This window comes from Lynx rufus, unplaced genomic scaffold, assembly GCF_022079265.1.
Source record: "Lynx rufus isolate CCGP_SWC_20201006 ecotype Redwood Valley unplaced genomic scaffold, mLynRuf1.p SCAF_4, whole genome shotgun sequence".
NCBI lineage: Eukaryota > Metazoa > Chordata > Mammalia > Carnivora > Felidae > Lynx > Lynx rufus.
Window position 1 is genome coordinate 32,286,006 of NW_025814856.1, and position 26,160 is coordinate 32,312,165.

General features: G+C 43.1%; 1 protein-coding gene and 1 non-coding gene across 6 annotated transcripts in view; both read right to left on the reverse strand.

The window, feature by feature from the left end:
• Positions 1 to 2,536: 2,536 nt before the first annotated feature.
• Positions 2,537 to 26,160, reverse strand: part of MAGI1 (membrane associated guanylate kinase, WW and PDZ domain containing 1) — a 632,775-nt gene continuing 609,151 nt past the window's right edge. For 2 of the 5 annotated variants that reach the window (XM_047096308.1, XM_047096307.1), the window contains 9 exons: positions 25,232 to 25,424; positions 22,517 to 22,810; positions 19,337 to 19,537; positions 11,306 to 11,399; positions 11,100 to 11,160; positions 9,882 to 10,025; positions 7,298 to 7,436; positions 5,166 to 5,254; positions 3,211 to 3,270 (listed from right to left, as the gene is read on the reverse strand). In XM_047096308.1, the coding sequence (XP_046952264.1) occupies positions 3,211 to 3,270; positions 5,166 to 5,254; positions 7,298 to 7,436; positions 9,882 to 10,025; positions 11,100 to 11,160; positions 11,306 to 11,399; positions 19,337 to 19,537; positions 22,517 to 22,810; positions 25,232 to 25,424 (1,275 nt within the window). Of the gene's footprint in view, positions 3,271 to 5,165; positions 5,255 to 7,247; positions 7,437 to 9,881; positions 10,026 to 11,099; positions 11,161 to 11,305; positions 11,400 to 19,336; positions 19,541 to 22,516; positions 22,811 to 25,231; positions 25,425 to 26,160 lie in introns of those variants that run through there. The other 3 variants (XM_047096306.1, XM_047096305.1, XM_047096309.1) reach the window with 3 other exon arrangements.
• Positions 18,854 to 18,926, reverse strand: TRNAK-CUU (transfer RNA lysine (anticodon CUU)). Its single transcript has one exon. It is a non-coding gene; the product is annotated as a tRNA-Lys (tRNA).

Sequence of the window (26,160 nt, forward strand, 5' to 3'; positions counted from 1 at the left end):
TGCTTAATGCATAGTCCCTGTACAGTACAGTATTCCCAAAGCAAATGTGACGTGTGGCAGTCAGAGGAAACTGTCACATCAAGTCTTCACGGACTGGTGAAGACTAAGCCCAGGTGGGTAGCACACAGATTTTAAAATGTCAAATATCACCTCTGACGACAAGAAAGACATTAAGTTGTTAATTTCACGACGTACTCCCCCAAATCCACCTTGATTTCATTTATTTAAAACTCTGGACCACAAGCGAGAGCATCGATCATTTAACATCACAGATTTTGCTAGAAACAGCGAGAAAATTCCTAGCAGTGGAGCTTTAGGAATAAAATCCCCATGTGGGCTCCTAGGAACCTGATGAAAAAGAATGCCATTATTGAGTCGTGTTCTCTCTCGGCCTCCCTACCACAGCTCAATGCTTGCTTCGCGTGGAAAACTGAGAATAAAGATCGCGGTCACAGACCCTTTTCCTCCTTTGCAGCTACAGAATGTACACGGTCTCTGTTCCAGGAAAGGAACTAGTTTTGTACATGTCCACACAGCTATAGGTACTCATTCTATGTTATGTATAAACCCATAAGTCAAATAAAGCTATGAACAATGTGATATTTATATATGCATAGTGTTTTATAAAAAGATTGGCCCACATACTGCTTTTCATCAATACAGAAAGAGCATTAAGTCCATAGCACACGGCAAGAAATGAGTGAAGAACAGAACAGAGAATGCAAACAGAGCTTAATAATTCACAAGCAGGCTCCCCATGGAGGAAATGATGGTATCCAAACCGACTAAAGCTTTAGAGAATTACTTATATTGTCTCCCATTTTAAAACAGCTTTACATACCTGATTTAGATTACATTAAAATATATCCCAATGAATCAATTTGTTCCATATTCAGAAATATAAACACGTATCACATTCCTCACAGCTAAATTTTGTCATAAATTCTCTTTTATACAAGAAAAAAAGGCAACAGTTGTTTTTTTTTTTAAACAGGCTCTATTAATTACAATTTTTAACTCTGTACACACAAGGACTGACTGGTTTTCTCCATTTTTTTTTTCCTTTTTCATTGTTTCCTTAAACAGTACCATGAGAACAACAGTGATTGACTTGCAAAGTTGTGTGTCTGTATGGGAAATGCAAAACAGTACTACAGAAATACACAATGCATCCTAAGCAGCGGTTTGCTGTAGTGGTCCAACAGGTACAAGCAAACGTTTTGGCTCAGCTAGGCAGTAATCCATTTCAACCACATCCTGGGGCTATGAGCCGACCCAACCGCACCTCCTGCGGGATTGCAAAAGAATGGGTCATTCTAAAAAGAAAAAAATTGTTATGCTTTGTTCTGCTGTCCAAAGACTCAAAGGACAGGGTCATGAGGGCAGAGGTTTGCCAACTCGATCTAGAGCCACTGGGACTGTGTCTTGCTTTCCCTTTCAGTCATCCTGGAGACTTTTATTATGGTTTCAAAGGGAAATGGGCATTTCTAAGAAGAAGCACCCCGAACCCTCACTTCTTTAAATATCAACAGAGAGGGAACTTCCACCAGCGCTCATTCCCTTGCCCCCAGTTGGGCTTACGCTACACAGGGGGGAACACACTTTCTGTGTGGAGGATTTTCATGGTTCCCTCTCACTGGGCACATGGTTCCCCATTCCACTATTTGGCCTCAAATCAGACAAGACAACACAGGTGTTCACTGTTGGTTCCTTCCGGTAGTTGAGCAAAGCTGTGATGGTGCTGCCTTAATGAGATCTTATCAGATATTGGTGATACTAATGAACCTGATCATCTATCCGTGCTTGGGCTATGTCTGGGCAATGGCGGCCAACCTTCTCCTCTCTGTGCCTTTCTATGGCCAGGGAGAGTACAAACTGTTTTCTGAACCAACTATGACTCGAGAAGGCAACATTTCTTTGTGCTGTGTAGTTTAGCTATAAATATCCTTCATTTGCAGTAGTAGTCTCTTCATACAGTTTAATTTTAGGATCATTGACGATCCTAATCTGTCCCAAAGAGTCCTCAGCTTCTACAAATATAACTTTTGCCTTTTTGCTCTTTTTTTTAAAGAAAAACTCCTAAACTACAGGATAGCACTACATCACTACCTAACAATCTACATCAAATTAATTAAACTTAATCAATTATTTCCCTTAGAGAAAATGATCAACAGTCCTATTTAACCAGGAGAGAAAAAGACTGCCCCCCATAAGGGAACGATTCTTGACAATTCTACAGGTCACGTAGAAACAAAATTTATATCCCTTCGGGGCAGCATTTGGCAAATAATTTCCAAAAAAAGTATGCATTTAAAAATACTTTCTTTAATATTATACATCAGGCACAACACTTTTCATATATATATATATTTTTTCTTTTTTCTTATAAGATTTCAAATGCATAAAATGTTTGTTGCTATCATAGGGTCATCGGGGGTCGGACGCTTCCTCAAGGTAAGAAACTAAATTATTTCACGTTTGTGACCTTCCTCTTAGAACCTTTGACACGGTAAAGGTTGGAATGTGCCTCGGAGTCTCAGATACTGAGGTCGGTGCTACATTCTTTGTAAGGTCGCCTTCTCTGCTCGGGGGCGTGTCTGGAGCTTCTGCCCGCGTCCTGTCTCAGACTGGGCTCTTCCCTCTCTCGGTGGCCGACCCTGTCCTCCCTGCCCCTCTTCTCCAGGGAGCGCTCGCGCCTGCGCTCGGTGGACTTGGCCCTGCGCTCCGGCGAGCTCCCTCTCCTCCGCTCCGGGGACCGCGTGTGATCCAAGAGTCTTTCGAGGGAGCGCCTCCGATGGCTGGGCGAGCCGTCCCTCCTGCGGGTGGGCGAGCGCTCGCGCCTCCGCTCCGGAGACACGTCTCGTCTCTTCTCGTGCTTCTCCCTCCTCTCCAGAGTGGTGTCCGCGCTGCGGGTGCCTTCTCTGCGCTTCTCCGGGGACCTCCTCTTGGGGCCATTGGGCACCGGCCGCTCCGGGGGTGCCTCTCTGCGTCCCTCCGCTGCCCGGTCCTTGGGTCGGCAAGCCCCGCTGTCGGGTTTTCTAGAAGTTCCGTTCCATGTGTGATGCTCAGTGGGGTGTCTGATATACTCTCTGCTGCCTTTTGGGTCTCTCACGTGTGCCCGCTTTTCCCCATGCGGTGATGATTTGTGAAGATCGGGTGGGTAACTGGACTCCAATGACGGATGCGGTCGGCGGTCGGGGGGCGCGGCCCTCACTTCCGGAACACCTTGTGCCCCGGCGGTGGCGGGGCCGAGGCGGTCGCTGCTGGGGTCTGCCGGGAAAATACAGGACAGCCACAGTTTGGTACGGCAGGGCCTTCAGCCCCTGTCCCCACTCCCACGCCTGAGCTCTCATTAGTCACAACAAACAAATAGCTAGCTGTTAAAGCAGGCAGAGCCAAAGCCAACTGAATCTCGGTGAAGAATGACTGCAACCACGAGGGTTACGGACTTAGTTCTTGTGGCTTTCGGCCTCTGGCTACTGTTGGCTGTGCTCAGGGCAGAGATCGTTAAGGAGCTCACAGCCGTCAGTGGGGACTCCAGTCTTGCAAGGCACAACCCCAACAGGGTAATCCAAAAGTACCAGAACATCCCACCCTAACTATCTCTTGCTCTGCCTTCCCCACCCACTAACCCTTGCCCCCTGCCCACCCTTCTTGCCCCCCTCCCAGCCCCCACAATAGAAAACATTCTTTTCTATAAAGAATACTTATTTTATCTTGCTTAAAGATACTCTAGGTTATTGACCTGGAAGGGCATGAGGGAATTTTGGGGAGTCTATATTTTGATCAGGGTCATTAAATGGGTGTATAGAGAGGTTAAAAAAAAAAAAAAAGCCTGTGCGGTACGCTCAAGCTTGATGCGTTGTACTGCATGCAAAGTATACTATTTTAAAACACTTCTCTTAAAAAAAAAAAAAAATCCAGGGTGTCGGGCAAAGGGGATTATAGAGGCAACACAGCCGGATGTTGATGACTGGGACAGGTGATGGGTAATGTGAGGGTCCATTAAACATTCTACCTTTGTGAATTGTATTCAATACTTTTCTCTAATTTTGGGTTATGTTTAAGAAATTATTTTTAAAATATGGAGTTTCCTGACAAATGAAAGGGAGTGGAATAGAGGTTGACATTAGAGGGGGTGCAGATGAAATCTTTTAGAGGTACTTTCGTTAGTATTAGACTACACAAGGCAGCCATAATTGCATCCGGGGGGCTATGGAGTCACTGGACTGCTCCTTACAACATCAAGGCATCTATATCTTAAAGCAGAACAGCCCAGGGGGCTCCTATTTATTATTAAACAATTTGAAATGACACAGCAGATGTTTTAGGTTGCATCCGGAAATTATGAAAGCTCTTTTCAAAGCAGGGATGCTCTGTTGCAACTAACACGGTAACACACATCGTAGGATTCCAGGCAAGACACTGGAAACACCGGAAACAACGTGCTGCCGTGTGGAGGGCAAACCAGGGTGATGCAGGAATCGCAGGACCTCTTTCAAGGATTTCGTGAGGCAACAAGGTCAACACGAAACAGTCTGTTTCATGAAAGATGTGCCAAAACCTAGGGTGGGTTTTGGTAGTAAAGGGAATATAGCCTACAGCAGGGTTTGTAAATTTTCTGTTCAGGCTTTGCCGGCTGCACAGTTTGCCGTAACTACTTAAGTGCGACTCCGGTGTAAAAGCAGTGGTAGCCTACACATAAAAGAAATGGGCGTGGCTAGGAGCCCATAAAACTTTACTTAGAAAAACAGGCTCTGGACAGGATTTGGACTCTGGGCCGTAGTTTCCCACGAGCTAACTGACTGAGCAGAAAATGTCGTCCCTCTAACAAAGCCTTGCTGACCTAGGGGAGGGCCCTGTGATGCGAGGCTTGTTCTTTCTGTTAGAATTAACACAAACAGGAGCTTATGGGAACATTTTAAGATTTGGGTATGGGTAGGTGCTCTATGCTCACTCTCATAAATCTAACCTTGGGCTTCCTTACACCTACTTTTAAGGTAAGGGAGAGCAAGACTTCAATAGGGGTCAGCGGTGTACTTACAATTCAAAGAACGCAGGGTGCTCAGAATGAATTGCCAAACATATCAAAATAGAGCTAAGCAGAAGCAATGAGGAAATTAGGCCACAGCACAGAAACACCTAGTATTGATTGAGCTACAAACCGTAGTTTGATTATGGCCCATAAGGTAGAAGCAAGCCTCCCCGAGCTTTTCATTTCTCATACATGCAGCGATATTAGGAGGTATCATCGCTGTAGAAGGGAGGGCCCAGCACCAAGAACAGTCAGACAGAAAGAGAAAGAGAAAGAGAAAAAGTTGAACATTTAGATTCCCTATAACACAGAGGAAAGAAAAAAAATCTGCATTTGTTAACATGGGGCAAAGAGAGTTTATTTGTCCAGTCAGACAGTCTAAGGCAACACTCAAATAAGGCTGCAGAGACCGCAATCGAACAGTGACATTTTTCAGACAGCCATATAAGGTGACTCAAGAACCCAGACAATGGATGCATCCTTTTTTCTTTTTTTTTTTTTTTTCAAACAACTGGAACAATGACAAGCTGGCATAGAGGAGTGCATTAACAATAAACAACAGAAGACCAGAGGTCCCTCCCTCCCCCCACCCGAAGACCGCGGCAGTTAAATTAAGTACAAAAAACTCATTACAAAAATAGCCTCACAGAGAAGCAGGTTCCAATCAAGTCAGAAAAATATTGGAACTTAACATATCATAACCCATTTGTGACTCTAATCAATAGAATTAGAGAGATTTAGTCCAAATGACGCATGAGACATTACAGCAGCACAAATCTGGCATGTTCAACCCTTCTTGGAAAAATGAGTATTTAAAGGATCTTTATTTTTAGCCCAAAGAACATTTGTTAGTGTTGGATTTTCATCCTCAGTGCAACAGACATAGGTTTTGAGAAGGTACACAGGTTATTGACGATGATTCTCAAATGAAATATCACATCCAACAGAAGCATAGGGAAGACAGAAAGGGAGACAATGTTACACAGTTTCAGTGGCATCGATACACCTACGGTCAGAGGTTTAGCACAGTGCACAGCTGTGACGTCTTAATGTTGTCAGAATACCTCCCCTGTGGTTGGCCTTGTCTAAAGGGGCCTCATCGGATTTCCTCCCTCCTCCCACCTTGGGCCCCTTGTAGTCTACACCTGTATGAGTGTCCAACACCTGGGAAGATTGTCCTTCAAAGGAGTTCTCCTTTTCTTTGAGCTGCCTCTGAATTAAGGATCTGATCAAGTCCAAAATGCAACTGGGAATTGTGCAGAATGACTTTCAGAAAAGAGGGCGATAACAGATCAATCCCTAATAAAGGGGACCAACGTATATGGGGACCATTCAATCACAGTTTCTATAGAAACTTTTGTAGACCTTTGGTTGGGAAGAGAAGCCCTACATCTAGGGCATAGATTTTTTTTTTTTATTTTAAACAAGACTCTCAAATAAATAGGACATAATTATTATAAAATACAGCATTTTGCCATCAGAACACTAAGCTAGGTAAAGATCATTGCTGTTTACTCAAATCATGTCTACACATATGACAAAGGAACTCTATGTATAACCTGGCTTTCCCCATAGGAAAGGTATAGTAACATGTTTCCCTCATGATGAGCACTGGGAATCTATTTCATCCTTTTTCATCTAAAAACATATGGCTAATATATCAACAGTTTCGTTTGTTTTAGAGTAGTGGGCTCCGGTGGTCTGATTGGGGGTAGGGACCAGCAAGGGGGGGCGGGGATGCGGAAGTGTCGTATACAGAGCATAAAGGAGGTGAGCAAGGCCCCCAAATCATCTCAAAATTTCACACCTCTTCAGTAAAAACATCAAGAAACCAAAAAAGAAAAAAAAAAAAAAAGAGAGAGAGAATTGTGCCTCAACATATCACTCAGGAAACCTGCTTTCCTGCTTCTGAAAAGGAGTATAGTCATTTTTGTGCTAACAATTGGATCTGAGAAACAGTTTGGCACAGTTCAAACAAACATTCCTTCACTCTTGGTGGGACTAGACAGAATGTTCTCTCTGATTATCAGAAAGGGGCTATAAAGATCTTGTCTTAGGCCACGTCCCAGTCCACGTAAGCAAGCAAGAGGATGAAATGTGTAGAGATTTCAGAACAAGCGAGGCAAATAATCACATGGTGCGAAAGGCTGGTAAGACACTGGTGAACAGGGGGAAACAAAAAGACTTTCCTGCTGTAGTTCTGGAGACAAATTCATGGAGTCATGCCAGGGAAGGAAGGGATGTTTTCATAGTTTGACCCACCATATTCTGGTACGGAGCCGTCTCCCCGCTTCAGAAACAGACGCACCCTGCGGCCACCATTCTTAATCAGTTCTATAGCCCGAGAATGCTTCATGTTTTTGGTGGTCTCGCCATTGATCTCTAAGATTTCATCACCAATCTGCCAAAGAGAGGACAAAATGAGAAGATCGCAAAGGGCTTCACCGGCCGCTGAGGTGCTCTAGGATGTAAAGTTCTTCCATTTATTGATTTACTAAGTATTTATGGAGTCTAGTCCAGAAAATCTTCTGTTGCATAGTCCAGCAGTCAAAGAAACAAAAGCCTTTGCCCTCATGGAGATGAAATTCTAATGGGAGAAAGACAATTAACAAGAAAATTAGAGAAAAATGTGTAGGTTAGAAAGTGCAAGTGTTAAGAGAAAAAAATAAAACAGTATGGAAAATGTTAATTAAAAATTTTTTTTTAACTTTCATTTTTGAGAGAGAGAGAGAGAGTGCGAGCAAGGGAGGGAGGGCAGAGAGAGAGAGGGAGACACAGACAGGCTCCAGGCTCCGAGCTGTCAGCACAGAGCCCGACGCGGGCTCGAACTCACAGTCTGTGAGATCATGACCTGAGCCGAAGTCGGATGCCCAACCAAGTGAGCCACACAGGCGCCCCTCCTTCCCTTTGAATGTGGGCTGGAATTAGTCACTTGCTCCTAACAAAAAGAATATGGCAAATGTGATGTGATATCAGTTCAAAGCTAAGGTTACAAAATACTTTTGGCTTCTGTCTTATGTGCCCCCCTTTATTTTGTCCTCTCACTTGTTCACTCTGACGCATGTGCTGAGCTACCCTACAGAGTCTGTGATGACATGAAGGAGAGGTAGGGCCAACAGCCCAAGGGACACTGAATCCTGCCAGCTGAGCTGTGAGTGAGCTTAGAAGTAACTGCTGCCCGCGGAGAGCTTTCTGATGAGAACACAACCATGCCTATACAATGATGCTGCATTTACAATGTGTCAGCTACTATTCTAGGCACCGGAGATAAAGAAGTGAACAAGACAGGCAAGATCCCTGCTCTCAAGGAGCTTATCTTCCAGAAGGCAGAAGAGGAAAAGCACTGGCTTTGGAGATTAAGGTCTTGAATTTGAGTCCTATCACTTGTTAGCTACCAGATCTTGTTCAAATCCTTTAACTTCCTGGAACTCAATTTCTTATCTGTAGAAGGGGATGTTAACAACTCATTCCTACCAAGCTGTGAGGACGAAACTGGTCACTACTGTAAATGTGTCTTGAGAACTGTACAGCATTACACAAAATACCATGGTAAGATTTCACTCCATCAGAAACTTTTTTGAAGTAAGCTAAGACATGGAAAAGCATAACCAATGTGTCTGAAACTTAAACAAAAGGAAAATAGAGTTTATATATTTCTTTGTATATGTACAAATTGTACATGTATATGCATTAAAAAAGAATACACAAGAAACTGGTAATACAGTCTGACTTTGGAAACTGTATTTTTACTATGCACTATTTTTCACTAATTTTTTATACCCATATGCATGGTCTACTTTCTCAATTAAAAAAAAAATGCTCAAAGGGGCACCTCAGTGGCTCAGTCGGTTAAGCGTCTGATTCTTGCTTTCAGCTCAGGTCATGATATCACAGTTGGGGAGTTTGAGCCCCGTGTTGGGCCCCACGATGACAGAGCAGAGCCTGCTTGAGATTCTCATTCTGTCTCTCTCTCAAGAATAAATATTTAAAAAATGTTCATTAAAATTCAATCTGTAGAAATTTAATTTAACAAGCAAGAGACTATGCCTCATATACAAATATTAAGTTCCCTACCTTTGGTCACTTTTTTCCCTCTTTCTGCTCTGGACCAGCTTCGTGCACTTTTTTCCTTTCCTGACCTGACCGTCTTGATTCCTCTTCATTCGTAGCAAACTGCTCCCTATGCATATGCTTCAATCTACGTGACCTATCCATTTTTTTTTTAAGCCACCTAATCCCCCCCAGAAAAGTGACACATGCATACACAGTAACAGATACCAGATTCCTAAAAAAGAAGAGAGTGATCTTTTGGTATGTGTAGATTTAAAATTTGCAACTCTGACTACTGCAGAGAAACTGTGAATGTTCCCGCTTGGAGATGTGGGGCCTTTCCTGAGGCAGAGTCGACCTGCTCCTGAGGCTAAAGTAAGACCTGGTGACTAGCAGGACACTGAATGGAGCTCACCACCCAGAACCTACAAGACGAGAGGGACTTCCTACTCTCTAAGCATCCTGGTAAATCCTAGGATTTGCTGTAAAATGATGCGCCTACCATATGAGATTAAGTAGAAGAACTACGGACACAGGACTGATTTTTACTTCAGTAAGTTTGCATGTAATTCCAATTCTTCATTCATCCCTGAACAATCAGAAGGGCTCACCTAACTTTAGCAGTTACCATCAACTATGCTTTAGGGAGAAATACACCCTAGGTGGGAGTCATGCATTTTAGAGTGTTCTGAAAGCAGTATGAAATGTAGTTCTCAGGAACAAGAAGGTTCTAGCCACATCATGTCAAAAAGCCACTGGAGATGACTTATTTTTCCAGACTCCTCTTCCTACTTACCCTCATCTTTCCACACCTTTCTGCTGGACCATCCTCTGCTAAGCGCAGAACATAGAGGTCCATGTTATATTCTCGGCCCCCTCGAAGACTAAAGCCAAATCCCTTGGCTCCTCTCTCTAGTTCCACAGTGTAAAAATCTTGCTCCTATTTAAAAAATGAAATGCAGTCATTCAGGGGAGAACGCATACCCACACATATTTCTTCTTCCCACCGCTTCCCAAATATTCTCCGAAATGGTGATCTGACACAAAGGCACTGTCTCTATCCCTCTTTTGGTGATTCTCAACTGTTTATTAACATTCATTCATCTGACATATTCGCAGATGCAGAATCTGAAGACATTTCATGAGTGTGCCTGCCGACCGCACACCAACAGACATGTGTTAAAATTTAATCAGTGAGGCCACACATCATTATTTGTGGCGGGAAAACTCATTACGTGATGCCGTTCTGCACAGGCCTCCCTGCCACGTGCCTGGAAAACAGCGGCAGTGTCTATGACGAGGATGCCAAGATCGACTGCCTCCCATCTGAGGAGTGGTTCCCACCCAGGATGAGGAGGAGCTCGAGTGGGTTAGTGAATCCAAGAACGGATTACTCCCAAGTTTCCTTCACCTGCGTATTAGTGCATTCTCTCCTACCACCCTGCCAGACATGTAGCTGGCTCTCCGGGTCTCACCTGAAATTCCCACATCTGGGAAACACCTTAACAAAAAAAGACATCTCTTGGCATAAATACAGGCATGAATACCCCGAGTAGCGATTAGCACTTTTGCTCTTTCTCTGATGGCCAGTCCTTGAGATAAGTGCGGTTCGTTCGTTCTTTCTTTCTTTCTTCCTTCCTTCCTTCTTTTCTTTCTTTTCTTTTCTTTCTTTCTTTCTTTCTTTCTTTCTTTCTTTCTTTCTTTCTTTCTTTCTTTCTTTCTTTCTTTCTCTCTCTCTCTCTCTCTCCCTCCCTCCCTCCCTCCCTCTCTCTCTCTCTTTCTTTCTTTCTTTTTCCCACCTAGAAGAGGATTTCTAGGAATATTTTGCAAAGGTAGTAACAGAAAATGTCATTTCCTAGCCAGCTAAATGTGAGCTCATATTTAGTACAACCTCTCACAAAAGGTTATTTATTTTAATTGGGGGTACCTGATAAAAGATAGCTCGTAAAAATAGCTTCAGAAAGTTGGAAGGAAATGTACTAAGCAAACAGAAAAAAAGATGAATGGCCCTCACCTGTGTTGCCTGGGGTGCTTTGAACTCAAACTGAGATTCCGGCTTTGGTTTGGTGGTATTCCTGCCAAAGCGAGAGAGAGAAGCGTGAAAGCAAAGCAAACCATGAAACTGAAGGGAAGAAAACAAAGTCAAGGATGAGTATCATCAGACCAGGAGTTAGTTGTTTCCCCTTAAAACTAACAAAAGCAACCAAAGTTATGTCTGACCTGGTCTCCTGGGCCCCTTGCTGAGAAGGGGCGTGTGTGGTGGTGATGGTGGCAATCTTCTCTGCGTTGGTCAACAAAGTGGCATTTGAGGACTCTGCAGGGAGAGGGAGAGAGAGAGCGCAGCAGAATGAGGGCCCCAGAGGAGAGATCATCAAAGCAGGAGGTATGCAGAAGTCCCACATCTGAGTGACACGCCTGGTTTCCCTATCACTGTTTGAAACCGTCCTGACTGGAATTTCTAAGCAAGAGTTCACAGAACCATTCTAAGATATTCTACGATGTGAGAGCCACGTATGCCCCCATCACCCTCCTCCCAACCGACATCCCCGCAAATGAACGGAGAAGTTTGCCCCCGAAAATGCTTCCCTAAAATTGTAACCGAGCGAAGTGTCTCTCCCTCCCTGACACTTAAAAATGGCAGCCCCTTCAAAGCACGGCACCACACTGGCATTACTGCCCCAGGATTGGACGGACTAATAACAAATGTCTCTATTACTGTTTCCTGCAATTTATCAGCAATATGAGCAGAGTCCGCTTGATTTCCTCATGTGAATATTACAATCAGAAGTGTGCTAACATCTTGATAACTACACACACACACACATCTACCTTCCTCCCCAGTGCTTTTAATGAAGCACAACTGAAAATGTAGACTTCTACACAGATCTCGTCTAGAATCACTGATGAAAAATTAACTTTAAAACCTGCATTAGTTAGAGGCAGAGTTTGTAAATAGAAGTTGTATAAATCATGAAGCCACCCTAATGGAATGAATATAATTATATTCTTAGGTAAATTGACTTTCTTCTCCGCTAACCACATTCATAAGCAACTTCATTAATCTCTAGAAGTCTGGAGATCCAGAATTTGAAAACACTCAAGAGCATGCCCTACAGACTGCACACCAACATGCATGTATTAAAATTTAATCACTTATATAGTGATGGTTATATATTTTTTTACTAATTATTTCTCCATTACGATCAAAGCAGATAGCAAGCAGTTATGAGCAAGCTGCACTTTAGTACTTAATTTTAGGTTGACTGTTTGGAACTTGGCATCAATCTTCTCATCAAGAAAATACTACGTGTGGTGCTTAGGTTCTAAGATTAGGCTACGAGTACCTATTTAATTCCTAGTGGGCAATACAGCCTACAAGTTTCTAGGAGTCCTACAGCTCATAGTAGGCATCTTAATGCTTTCAGAATACATATACCTGCCCATAATGTGTAACAAAGTTTCTGTGGGAAAATGTGTTAAGTATTCCCACCTGGGACACCTGGACGATATCTCTCCACTGCAGTCCTGAGTGACAATACCTCCCAGAAATCCCAATGACATGTGGTCTGTCCTCCATTTTAATTTCCTAAGGATATTATGCAGCTTGGGTCTGGCTTCCTATTATATTATTTCATTGCACACAGTTGTTAAAGTCACGGGCTTGAGATCCAATCCCCCTTTCCCCACTCATTAGCCGTATGTCTTATTTCACTCATCTGAAAGAAGGGGATGATGACATAATTCCCTTCCCTTTGATAAAAATATTTGAAAAGCTTAGTATAGTACCTGACATATAGTAAGCACTCAATACATGAACTGGACTTATGGCCCTAGCTACCACTTCTAATTTTTATTTTATGACCGTGGGAACTTAAACTCTAAAACGAGAAAGCTGAATTATTATTTTAAGTTTGCATTTCAGCCACAGAGCCTGTGGTTCTCACAGTTGAGGCACAAGATTACTAAGAAAATATAACAGATCAAGTAAATTGTAATGTAATCCAATTCATGTTTTAGGCCGAGTTTCCCATAGTCTGTTTTTACCACCGTTTCTACAGATTCTGAGGGAAAGGAACCTGTGGTCAATTAAGGGTCAGAAATAGTGGCTGAAACAGAGGGAAAAAGTTTTGTGTGTCTGTGCTTTGATTTTCCTCTGAGCAGCCTCAGGTTCTTTACTATGCCAATACGCCTGGCAACCCCGAGCTGGGGAGGTGGTGTTTCTCAGGCTTAATGGGAGGCAGCTTAGCAGAATGGTTAGGAGGTCAGATTCCAGACTCTGACTATCTGGCCGTGTGTACCCCCAGCTCGGCAATTTACTGGCTGGTACTCACGCCAAGTCACTTCAACTTCCTTTGCCTCAGTTTTCTCTTCTGTACACGCATTATATCCCAAGTATCTCAGAAAATCCGTGCAAAGATTAAGGAGAAGACAGTGTTTGGGATAGGGCCTGGCACGTGAAAACCATACAAAAGATGATCACCAGATTTTTTATCGGGAACATGGATTTCTGGGATCGCAATATTAAAAGCATATTACTGGTACATTTTTATGACTGCAGTTAACGAGCACAACCAAGGTGATTAATCTATGTGATATGCCATCAAGTACACGCACTGTCAGAACAATGGACTAAGAGACTGCACTGCCTGTCAATACGATTCCCCAGAAGTTTCATCAACCCATGTATTGGTCCTTTAAAAAAATTCATATTGCTCACTGTAATTAATTTTATGGAGACTCTCTGGGAAATCACAAGATTGCTCGGGCCATGGGGAAATCATAATCAGGATACCAAAAAGAATGTTTCATTGTAATTAAAGTGATTATAATTACTGAATTGTGCAGGAGTTTCCCTTTTGAGTCCTTGTGTGTTTGTGGTACCCAGGGTTTTTCTAGGCAGGTGGGATCCCATTCTGAAAGTGTTCTCTCTCTCTCTTTTTTTCCTGCTGCCTTCATGATTTGGATTGAACATTAACTTTAAGCATTAAAAAAATTAACATTTATATGCAAATGCTTTTTTGAGCTAGCTGAATTTCCTCCAACTGCTGTCTTTCTTAAATCTATGAACCGCCACCCTTTCTTCATCATTTATGATGCGCCAAAGACTGTGCTAAGTCCATTTCCACTTGTACTACCCCATTTAATTCTTACAACTCAATGAAATAGGTTCAGTTATGACCCCACTTTACAGATGGAGACACTGAGGCTTAGGCAAGGTAGGTAACACGTCCAAAGTCATCTGGAGAGTCTCACTTCCACGTGTAACAGAATTATGTGTTGGTGTCAGGGAAATCATATTTAATTGGCAAGTGCCTTCATTTTATTGCATAAGCACCACCAACTATCACAAAACTATACAAAATACAAAATACCCTGCTTTGATTCTACATTTTATGGGCCATCTTCTGAGCACTGAAATAATTTTTAACATGCTCTGGATTTACAGGATGCATTTTGAGTATCAAGAGTTATACTCGGGGGGTGTCTGGGTGGCTCAGTCGGTCAAGCGTCCGTCTTCAGCCCAGGTCATGACCTCACTGTTTGTGAGTTCAAACCCCACACTGGGTCCTCTTCTGTCAGCAAAGAGCTCACTTTGGATCCTCTTATCTCCCTCTTTCTCTGCCCCTTCGCCGTTCACCTTCTGTCTCTCTCTCAGAAATAACAAACTAAAAAAAATAGTTATACTCATTTTATTAAACTTTTAACTCTTCACCTAGAATTAAACCAAGACTTTGCGCTGAAATTCTCTCTAGCTTTTTAAATTACAGAGTTGAGGCCCGTTATGGCAAATCTATAGCTCCATCCCAAAGCAATATGTGCGCCATATAATGAGGGCCTGATAAAAAAGCATATGCCAGCACAGTATTATGAAGGGATGTCAATGTATTTGACTTCTAAACCTCAAAGACAGATGGACAGATTGGCTATTTTTATGACAAATTCCGGCAAGTATCCTACATCCTTTATTAAGCAGTGTTTACACCTACTTCAGCTCTCCCGGAGGAATGAAAATGGATATTACTACACTTTCCATAGCAATCATGTCTCAAGCAAAGCATATCCTAGCTCTCAAGGCACTGTCACGGTGTTGTGCTAAATCAGGGCACTAACTTCTGACAGGATCTTCTATCTTGGGTTTCAGTATATCTCTATGACAAGTGATTACAATTCCAGCCTAGACCCCACGTTAATACCTTTAGCCTCCGTTACAGAATCCACATTACAAAGTCAAACAGATCAACAAAGGATATAATCGTTCCCTTAAAATATTTCATAAATATTTTAATGCACGAAAACAGATGTAATAAATACCGAAAGGAAGGATTCGAAAATTTGAATCCCATAAATATTTGAAGTTCGGGGAGACCTAAAAAACGTGTATGGTCGAAACCTGTTCCTTTTGCCCTACTGTCTTGCTAGCTATCATATCCACAGAGCCCTCTATTAAGATATTTATACTATTCTATGCCTTTGCCAAGGAAATAGAAATGTCTGGGCTGCCACACTTTACCTCCAATATCAACAAATACTTTGAATCAGAGGGATCTGAAGTACAAACCTAAGACCTTAATATAAGTAATATATTTTTAAGCTTCTAAATATTCATTACCTTGAACTTGATTCAAACTGATGGCTCTGCGTTAGTCTGACTCAGCCAGGGTCTGCCCCGATTAAATTCTCATTCCCCCCAGATTTCACAGAGTATTTCTATAGAAGGCAAGTGGTAGGAAGCATGTGTGGTTTGACTTGTCAAATTTAAGTTCAGATTCAGTATGTTCAGCTATTCTCTGGGCCTTTCTGCGCTGTCCTTATATATTTACTATCACTTCCCGTATTTCATAGGAGAAGAAATTCTGCCCCCACTGCACCTCCCACGCTGGTCCCAAAGATAGTAAAAGCAGAGATGGTGAGGACCCCCCAATCTAGGCCTGTCCAAGATCTGTGAAGGCAGGCCTTCTAGGAACATGATAAACTAAATAAAGGAGAGTCATGTTTCTGAGCTTTTGTTGAAGGGAGCCGGTGGGGGAAGGGAGAGGACAGAGAAACATGAGAAGCAGAGTGAGGGAAAGTACAGACTGACATAAGTGAGTTGGAGAAAGTACTAGGTGAACGATGACAAGAGAAAACAATCAGGCAGCAGGAGGGAGGGACAGAAGTGGATTCTGAGTGGGTTCCAAGCACTGTCTAAAAGACATCTTCCCATCTTCTTAAAGTGCCTCCTAGGGTTTCCGACAATAGCACTCTGGAGAAGATGGGTCTCTAAGAACTTCAGTCTCCTCCTGAGGACCATAGCACAAACTGTCTTTGGGCTATTTGATGAATTAAGCATTAGTGTGAAAGGTGTGAAGGAGAAGAAATCCCTAACACACCAATCCCTTTTACCCTACAGTCTAGCACATCCAACACACCTTCCCAGACAGGAAGTGGATCTGCCACGTGTTTCTTTCCCATTATCAAGCCATAAAAGTCACTGTGTCTTCCAGGTGTTGGCAAACTTCTCCTGGATTTGCATCTCCTGGATGGTGGAATGCTCTGACATCTCTCCAGAAACCCAACTCCCCTGCTTCAATTTTAATTTGTAAGATGGCCATTTTTGGCTCCATTAAAAAGATGAACATCACAAATCTATCCTCTGTTAGACCTGATTTCCTTTACCTGGTCTCTGAAATTTACAAAGTAATGGACGAAGGGTTTTATTATCATGGCACTGAATTCCTGCAATATTTTGGGATGAAATCACACCCTGGGCAGCACAAATCAGTCCTCAAGTACACTGTATGAGTTTTAATGTTTACTTTCTTCCTACCAAGAGAGTGTGGGATGTGTCTCTCTGAATTTTGTATTAAGTACTTAAGTTAAAAAAATGTCTTTTTATTGGCAATCGCTACTGGATAATTCATCTTGAACTATATTTTTTTGGGTTCAAGTTTTCCGAAACTATTCTCCACTGCATTAAGTCAACATCTAGTATGTGCACAGTAGGATAAAGTGCTTCTGCATATTTATATCTTTCCTGACTTCAAACTCTTTTTCTAGGCCCTTCCTTCAAGGAGTACTCTCCTTCCTTCCTTCCTTCCTTCCTTCCTTCCTTCCTTCCTTTCCTTCCTTCCTTCCTTCCTTTTTTGGACATTATCATTCCCACACTAAGACCGACCAATATAGACATAGCAAGTCAATGCCTGTGTCCTGTTTTTTTTAAATTAGTTTTCTGAAATCTCTGTAGGGCATGTACATCAATATATCTAAATTTATATACTACATTTGGCTGACTAAATTTTTCTGGCTTCCTTCATTCTTTCCATTAGAAACCTATGTTCTATCAACTTGTGATCACATTCCTAAACTGTAATTGCCTTCCAGAGTGGTGAACTGGCAGAATGGACTCCTGACCACACGGTAAATTACTAACCATGCATCTGAGGCCGGGTAAAGGAGGTGAGCAATCAAGAAGCTATTTTTTCCTCCACATTTGAGTTGGGTATTTTTGGTTCAGAGGAAATTCTCTGCTCTTAGAACCAACAATTTTCAAATATTTATTGTTTGGTTTGGGATTTATTTTTTTCTCAAAGGCACAATTTACACCACTTGAATTTTAAACTAAAAAGGATCACCTTCTAACAATTACAAAATACTCCTTTGGGGGGCACGTGGCTGGCTCAGTTGGCAGAGCATGCAACTCTGAGTCCCACACTGGGTGCAGAGATTACTTAAAAATAAAATCTTAAAAAAGATTCATTTGGTGAATTACTTCCAATAAAATCTCTGATTTTCTTATTTTACAGATCAGTGACAGGGAATTTTTATCACTCTATCTCCATAAACCACATTCTCCTCTTGAGAAACACTGACTTTAGAATATAGATTTTATTTTATAACACATGTATAGTAACAACACCACCACCACCAAAAGACATTGAAACACCGGAGACAAGTATCACTCTCCTCCCAAAAGCAAAGTCTGCTGAGAATGAAGTCAATATTCAGGACTAAATTCCCTGAAGAATCTATACATAGTGACATCAGTGTATCAACTTCATTTTTATTAAGAATAATGAATATTGATATTTCCTGCTATATAGCTTTATTTTGTAGGGGGCTGTCCTATATACTGTAGGATGTTTAGAAGCATTCCTGGTCTTTCCCCACTAAATGACCTTAGCACCCACTCCAGACAGTGTGCCCAATGTCCCCTGGGGGGCAGAATCACCAGTGGTGTAAAATAAACCAGATTTGAATTAATAACCAAACAAACTAACAAATAAGAACAGGCCTACTTTAATGCAGATATAACCTATCAAAAATAGAGGTTTTATTCTTTTTTCATCCACATGTAAAAATTAGAGACAAATCAAGTAGGCACAAACCCTAAGAATCTCTCATTTAATAAAACACTTCTGGGGCACCTGGATGGCTTAGTCGGTTAAGGGTCCAACTCTTGATTTTGGCTCAGATTATGATCTCACGGCCATGGGATCAACCCCTGTGTTGGGCTTGGTGCTCAGTGTGGATCGTGCTTGGGATTCTCTCCCTCCCTCTCTCTCTGTCCCTCCTCCCTTGAGCACTCGCATGCACATGCTTTCTCTCTCAAAATAAAATAAACATTAAAAAATATTTTAAAAAACCTTTTATATGTTCACTTATCCTGAGAGAAAAGAATAGTATTGGCTCTGAAGTGTCATTATGTAGGTTTTATGTCACTGTATCACAGTTAAATTTACATTTTTAAAAATTTTATTCACTTGTAAATTTAATTTTACATAGGCTTCATACCCAACGTGGGGCTTGAACTCACCACCCTGAGATCAAGAGTCACATGCTCTACCAACTGAGCCAGCCAGGCACCCCTCACACAGTTACATTTTAGTGATTTTTTAAAACTCTTTATTCATTTCCAGATAGAACATCAGGGGATCTTCACCACTGTATTCAAACTACTCTATCATTTTAAGGACAAGGGTACCAAAACCAAAATAAAATGGGGAAAGTTGAGATTTTCTGCAATGTTTGTACTTGCAGCAAGGCAGGGCCCCAGCGAAAGAGGATTAAGTAAAGGGAGTGGGGGTGGGCCGGGTAGGGTTTAGTAACAATGGCTCATGATGGGTATGTTCAGTTAGGGATGGATAAGGCTGCTTCGAAATCGACACTATTCAATTACGTGAATACTAACGAGAGAAAGAAAGAGACAGAGAGAAAAGGAGAGGTACAGAAAGAGCTAGAGAGAGAAAGAGAGACACAATAGGTATACTTTACCATCCCCGGGAATGATGCGGAGGGTAACTGTGTTTCCTGCTTCCTTGATTAGGTTGACAATGTCTGAATGGGACTTGTTGGTGATGGAACATCCATTCACTGCCAGGATCCGGTCTCCCACTTTCAGCTTGCCACATCGGTCAGCGGGACTCCCCTCAATAATCCGACCTATTTTGTGAGGCATAGCCACACATGCATTGCCTGCTTTGATATTGAGTTTTTATTTTTTTTTTTTTAAGTTACGTGGGAATATAGTGAAGGGAGGAGAAAAAGGGTTGAAAAGGGAAAGAGAAGGTTAAGTGTTAATTAATTAAAGCATTAAGCAAATGTTATTAAAGGAGAGCTCTGTGCCGATGGTCAAAACATTGGCAGTACTCAGTGCATCTGTGGAAGGAGCTGCCGCCCCGGAGTGATGGCTCCTAGCTCCTTGCCCCATTCCAAATGAGGGGGAACCCCCAGCTTCCCTCCTCCTTCAATCGGTTACACAATTTGTGATAGTTAGCAACTTCAAAGACTCTCGAGCGCCCCAAAATAACTCGCCATTGGCTTATTTTGGGTCTGCAAATGTGAGACCCAGAGCTGGGATGGATGCTTTACACACTGTGTGCTCGTGTCACTTCACTTTTGCCAGCTGTTAAGCTTCTGCCAATGTTTTGTTCTTTCTCCATTTAGAAAAAATAATCCCTAGGTGTCTGGGGAGGCCTAAGAGTCAGCTACCACCAGAAATTCCATCTGAAAACACCTAATGGACAAACACTTAGTCCTTCTGCCTTCTATCCGGAATGATGAAAGCTTTAGAAAAAAGGCATAATTACAAGAGATGAGCCAACAAAAACACCCAACCTTTTATGACCTTTGCTCAATCAGCCTGTCGCGTGCGCTTTCAGGGTAAGGGCCCGAAAGGCTCATTAGCGCTGAAATCCTCCACCTTCCTCACAAAAATCCCCTCAAAGGACAGTGAAAACCTGGTACCTACTCAGGCTAAGGACAGTGATCCGAAGCTGGATTCAGATCCTTCCTCAACCCTTTCCTTTGATCATTTCCTTTCTCATTATTACTTATTGCACATCTACAACATGAAAACCAGGAAAAGTGCATTTGAAGAGGAAGGTTTCTAGTGCACTGTGAGGCACCCCAGGTCATAACCACGTGCACTGCTAACTTCTAGCGAGGGGTGGGAAACTGACTTTGAGGCCTGGCACAGGGTCTCCAGCTAAATGCATAGTTCCCTATTTCGAGAATTCGTCTTTCTGAGGACTGTGAAGCAAGCTACGCAGCTGCGTCACCTTTTGGAAAGGACGATAAAACGGGCATGGAAGACACTGAAATGGGCTAGGCTCTTCTGTCATAATTTGGACCTTGGGGATACCATGTGGGGGGAAATGCATCCCAATTTCTTTGAATTTCAGCATATCTGCCCGCGTCTGTATCACGGCACGTAAGGTCAAGGCCACAGAGCTTTTAATAGGGAAGCAAATGGTTTTTTGGAATCCAACAGGCAGGTATGGAAAGCCTCCGTACTCAAATTCAAGGTCCTCATTAAGTTTAGTGCATCTCCACAAACAACTCACAGGAGAAAGGTATCAAACAACAGGTAGGAGGACAGCTCTGTAGAGTGGGAAACAGGAGTCTCATGCAAGGTATTAGGGAAAGTTGAACTTGTTTATTGTCAGAGCCAGAGGGAAACAATCAAAGACCAAATTGTGAGAAGACATTCAATATTCATTAAATAACACATAACCTCCCACCTGACACATCTATTTCGATGGAGAAAAGTAAAACCAAGAATTCTAAAATCCTGAGAAGATCAAGGGGTGCATGGGGAGGATCAAACAATGGGATTTCTTACCCCTCTCTGCCATGTTTGAATATTTTTAAATTACATAGAAAAGCCCCCCAGATTAATTTACAAACAAAGCCCCCAAAAACCTTGCCTTGGTGTCCGGTCATCCCTTCGTGACATGCTGCGATAACTTTATTAATGTAGCTCACAGAAGCACTGTTAGTAACGGGCGTTTGTTACTGCAGCCACACATGCATAGACCTGACTGACTCACGGACTCCTAATGAACAGACTTTAGGGAAATGGCTTTTGCAGGAAGCAACGTACAAAGGCTAAATGAAGATAAAGGGAGTGCTAGTGGATCCGAAAGCTGAAGGGACAGAGCACCTGGCCTGATCTCGGCCAGCAGTGACCTGGGTCACTGGTCATCGGACTCTTGGGGACAATTCCTTTGCAGATAGAGCAGAGTCCATTTCAAAGCCCACACAGCCCTGCCCCGTCTCTCATCCCATTCCTTATTAATGAACAAATGTGCCTGGGAGATAAACACATGACTCTTTATCTAATGAAGATGATGGATCATTTCTGGAGTACATTTTTATCATCCATTCTAATAGGAAATAGATTCATAGATTACTAGGTTCCTGGACTTATGTGGGTCCTGTCTTTGCTAGTATACCCATCAGCTAACCTTCTCAGAGGGTGACAAGTGCATTTCTCCATACTCTGCTGAAACCCCCAATATCCGGATGAGACAGGTAAATCGGCCCTGCTAGAATTCAAGGGCAGCGAAGACAAATGGCTCTGAACTCAGATCTTAACCAGATCCTTAACCAGACAGGTTAAAAATATTTAACATTTAAAAATTTCAGATGGGGAAAGAGTAGAGAAAGGACACAGGTAAGGTGGAACGGGCACTGCATGTAATTATGTTTACTCCTGACACCTGTATTGCTCCCTAGGCATTTCTGTAAAACCATAAGCTTAGGCTAAAAACCCTTACACCTGCTGAGGCTTCTGCTGTTAATGACCTCCTACTCAGGACCTCACAAAAGGCTTTCTTTGACAAAAACTGCCCACTCTACACTGTCGAGGTTGCTCTCCAAGTTTCAGGCAAATATCATTTATGCTTCAAGTTGTTTGTGCGCATGTGGACACGCATTCTGCATGCCGCTGAAAGGTTAAAAAACAAAACAAAACAAAAAAAAACCCAAAAGTCCCACCTTCAGGTGGGGAAAAGCTACAAAACACTCTCCACCCCCAATTATGACTTCAATTACCTGAAGCGAAAAGCATGAAGGCATTTCTGTTAATGAGATTTTGCCCATCTTTCACTTGCAACGCAACGCACTCGCCAGCATCCCGGGAAGGGCCGGAGAGCGGACGGGGACACTCACCAAAAGTCGTGCCGGCCTCGGGCCTGCTCACCGAGGACACGATGACGAAGCCGAAGCCCTCGTTCTCGCCGCGCCGGATCTCCACGTCGTAGGGCTGCACGGCCGCGCTCACCACGCCGCTGCCGCCGCCGCCGCCGCTGCCGATGCCGCTGGTGCTGCCGCTGCCCGAGCTCACCGTGTTCAGGGAGTTCTGGCTGCCCTGCGGGGTGCGCTTCTCCTCCGTCAGGGACGCAGGCTGGTTGCTGCTGTGGTGGGAGGAGGCCGGCGAGGGCACCTCGTTCTCAGCTTTGGGGGCTGTGCGACAGAGAGGCCCGGCTCAGCCTCGGGCTGCTGCGCCCGCCCGCCGGCCGGCCAGCACGGCAGCGCCGCGGCCCGGAAGGAGGCCGCGACCCGGAAGGTGGCCGCGGCCCGGAAGGAGGCCGTGGCCCGGCAGGCTCCGGACGCTGGGGCCGCTGCAGCCGTGTACAAGGCTCTTGCACGGTATCCACCGCCACGTGAAAACACCCCAGGGGACGCCCAGCTCGTGTCACTGACAGCACCCTGCCTATCAGTACCCACTCTCAGGCTCAACTTGGCTGCAAGAGGGGCCCACTCGGAGCTACTGCCGGGGGCACGAATCACAGGAACACGAACACCGGTGCAGGGGTGGCCTGCACCAGGGACGACCGCCACCTTCGCTTCGGAGACCTTGGTGCACGTTCACCTTGTCACTGCCCACAAAAGTCACATTTCTGCTCCGCCTTCCAAGCAGCTTTGCTTTTCATTTTTCCATCAGGCAGGACCCTGTTCGTTGGCCTTGCCATTAAGGTTGCCATATTGTGGGATTCTTGACAACACCTGTCAGAGGTATACTTAGTCTCTCTCCCTGGTTTCCACCTGTCATTGTCCACTCTGATCACACTCCTGGGTACATTAGCCTCCATTAGGATTCCAGTTTTACCGCTTTATCGGGTGACAGGGTAAAGCACACCTAAATAAGTCACAGTAACAGGTAGGAGCCACTTAGGTTTGATGCTCCCAACGAAATGTGTGTTTGAGTTTTGGGTAAGGCATTTATTTTTGAAGCTTCTCCCTTCATAGATTTCTTTTTATTGTGGGAAAATATCCATAACATAAAATTTATCATCTTAACCAGTTTTAAGTGTAAAGCTCAGGGGCATGAAGCATTAAGTACAGTCACAATGTTGTGCAATCATCACCACTATCCAGCTACCGAAACTTTTCATTTGCCACAATTAAAACTCTGTACCCATTAAACGCTAATTAGCCATTTTTCCCTCCACCAACCCCTGGCAATGACCATGCGACTTTCTGTCTCTATGAATTTGACTACCCTGTGAATTTGAATATAAGTGAATTCATACGATATTTGTGACTGGCTTATTGTACTTAGTCTCATGTGTCTTAAGAGATTTAACATGGCATTGACCCAAAGCTAAAAAGCCCAAATATTTAATATTTAAAAACAAATCTGAAACAAACAAAAATCACATTGCTTCTATTACTTTTATTTGGGTCAGTGAAGTCAGAAGGTTTTCATCGCCATCTCCAAAGCCATTTTTAACTGACAGCCTCTGGCTGCATGGAATACCATTTTAAGAAATTCTCCGAGGCCGCAGATGAGCTCTTGGAGCGTAATCCATGACTGATTAACACTGTTTTCCCTGGTTTCACTAAGGTAGGACTCTCACACTGGAATCTGATATCTTAATTCTATAATTAATGACATGCCATTTAAGTGAGCTATACAAAACATTTTTAACAAGGTGCCAGTTAATTTTATTTGGCAAGTATTTGTTTCATTAATATTAAAGCTATGAAGAAATGATAGGATTTCATGTCCTACTTCTTCAGTAATTCAAGTGATAGAACGCTTAATCTGCTTTTTTCTGCATTCCGTCTTCACTATTTCAAGGTGGGGGCTGTAGACATACCCAGGGGAACTACCACCAAGTGTGCTTTCAAGAGGCTGGTGAGTGAATGGAAGGAGACAATGAACTGTCTCAAAATGGCAGATTCTGATACAGAGGTAAACCATGATTCACAAGAATGGCAAGGAAGGAATGCCAAGATCGGAAGGCATTTGGAAGAAGGAGGGAATTTCTGAGGGTTTCACAGAGAAGGTTTTATTTGAGCTGGGCCAGAAAGGGTTTGTATGTTTGGAGAACTCACGTACAGTACCTGAAAGCCTGCAGGCAGGAGGAAGGGGTCAAAGATGGCCTAGCACTGGCCACCTCTACACCTTTCTGATGGAGAAAACAGATCTTGCCTGATTACATATGCAGGCAAAAACAGAGTAAAGGATCATTCACTTCTTATGAGCTTATCTGGCAGCACAGAACTAATTTTTGTTCTTTTAATTTGAGGCTACAACTCTCCTGACTTTTAGAATGACCTCTTTTGTTGAGAATTAACATTAAATGAAGAAGGTGACTAACTTCTGGTCGGCAAGGGGGATGAGCAGAGGTAGTGTGTATCTGACTAGTCTTCTTCTAGAAGCTTTTGCTGAACATGCACGAATGGCACATTAAAGTACTTTTGAGTGACAGAAGTTCTGCTGGGTTTGAGAGAAGCAGACCATCTGGAAATTCTGAGCTTAATCACATTTGCAAAGATTTGCTAAAATAGATGCTCGAGGAGGCAGACACAGGAAGGAAGCCTTTTCTGTGCATCAAGTGACAATGCGCTGTCTAAAGGAATGAATGAAAAACATACCTGTAAACACCACTTTGCGCCGCACAGTGAGATTGACGTGGCCTTGCTTGGCAGCTTGTTGCATAAGCTGGACCACAAGCTGGTGTGATTTTCCAATGACCGGTGTCCCATCCACACAGATTAATTCATCCCCAGACCTCAGGCGGCCGTCTGTATCAGCAGCACCCAGTGGTACGATGTGACCAATATAAATCTGTTGAATAAGTGGATGACGGGTGAAACATTAACCTTTTGATTTACCATTATACTGATGGCCTTCACATTGTTGAGAACAATTCAGTGTGTTCATTCATGGCTGCATCCTTGCCATAACCGTTTATTAAGCACCCAGTGGGTACCAGGCCATTGTGAAGGTGCTATAACAATTCTTAAACGGTGGAAAAGTAACTTATTTCCTTTTTTTAAAGTTTATTTATATACTTATTTTTAGTAATCTCCATACCCAACATGGGGCTCCAACTCACAAGAGTCAAGAGTCGCATGCTCTTCTGACTCAGCCATCCAGGTGTCCCAAGAGTAACTATTTCTTGTTTGGTTCCTTCCATTTACCTGTGGTCTGGTGATGACTCACTCTTTGTCCTCTTTGCAGAAATAAATCACTTTACCCTGTCATTTGCAAAATCTTTTCTCCTTTTCTGTTTACCTAAGAACCTTCCTTCTAGAAGCTCTGGAAATTATAATAGTCATACTACTTTTCTTTAAAGGTCCAGCACTATGCCTAGCAATAGGGAATGCTCAGTGAATACTGTTCAATGAAGAAATGAATCCAGCAAAGCCTGGTTTGATGTCCCATCGCTGTACTTTTTTAGCACCCACATGCAGAGAAGCCTTTATATTTGGGGTCTGGTTGTATTTACCATTCATTAAACCTTAGCTAAAATATTTGTGTTTTCTTGCCTTCTGTAGACAATAATGCTTGTGACTACCTT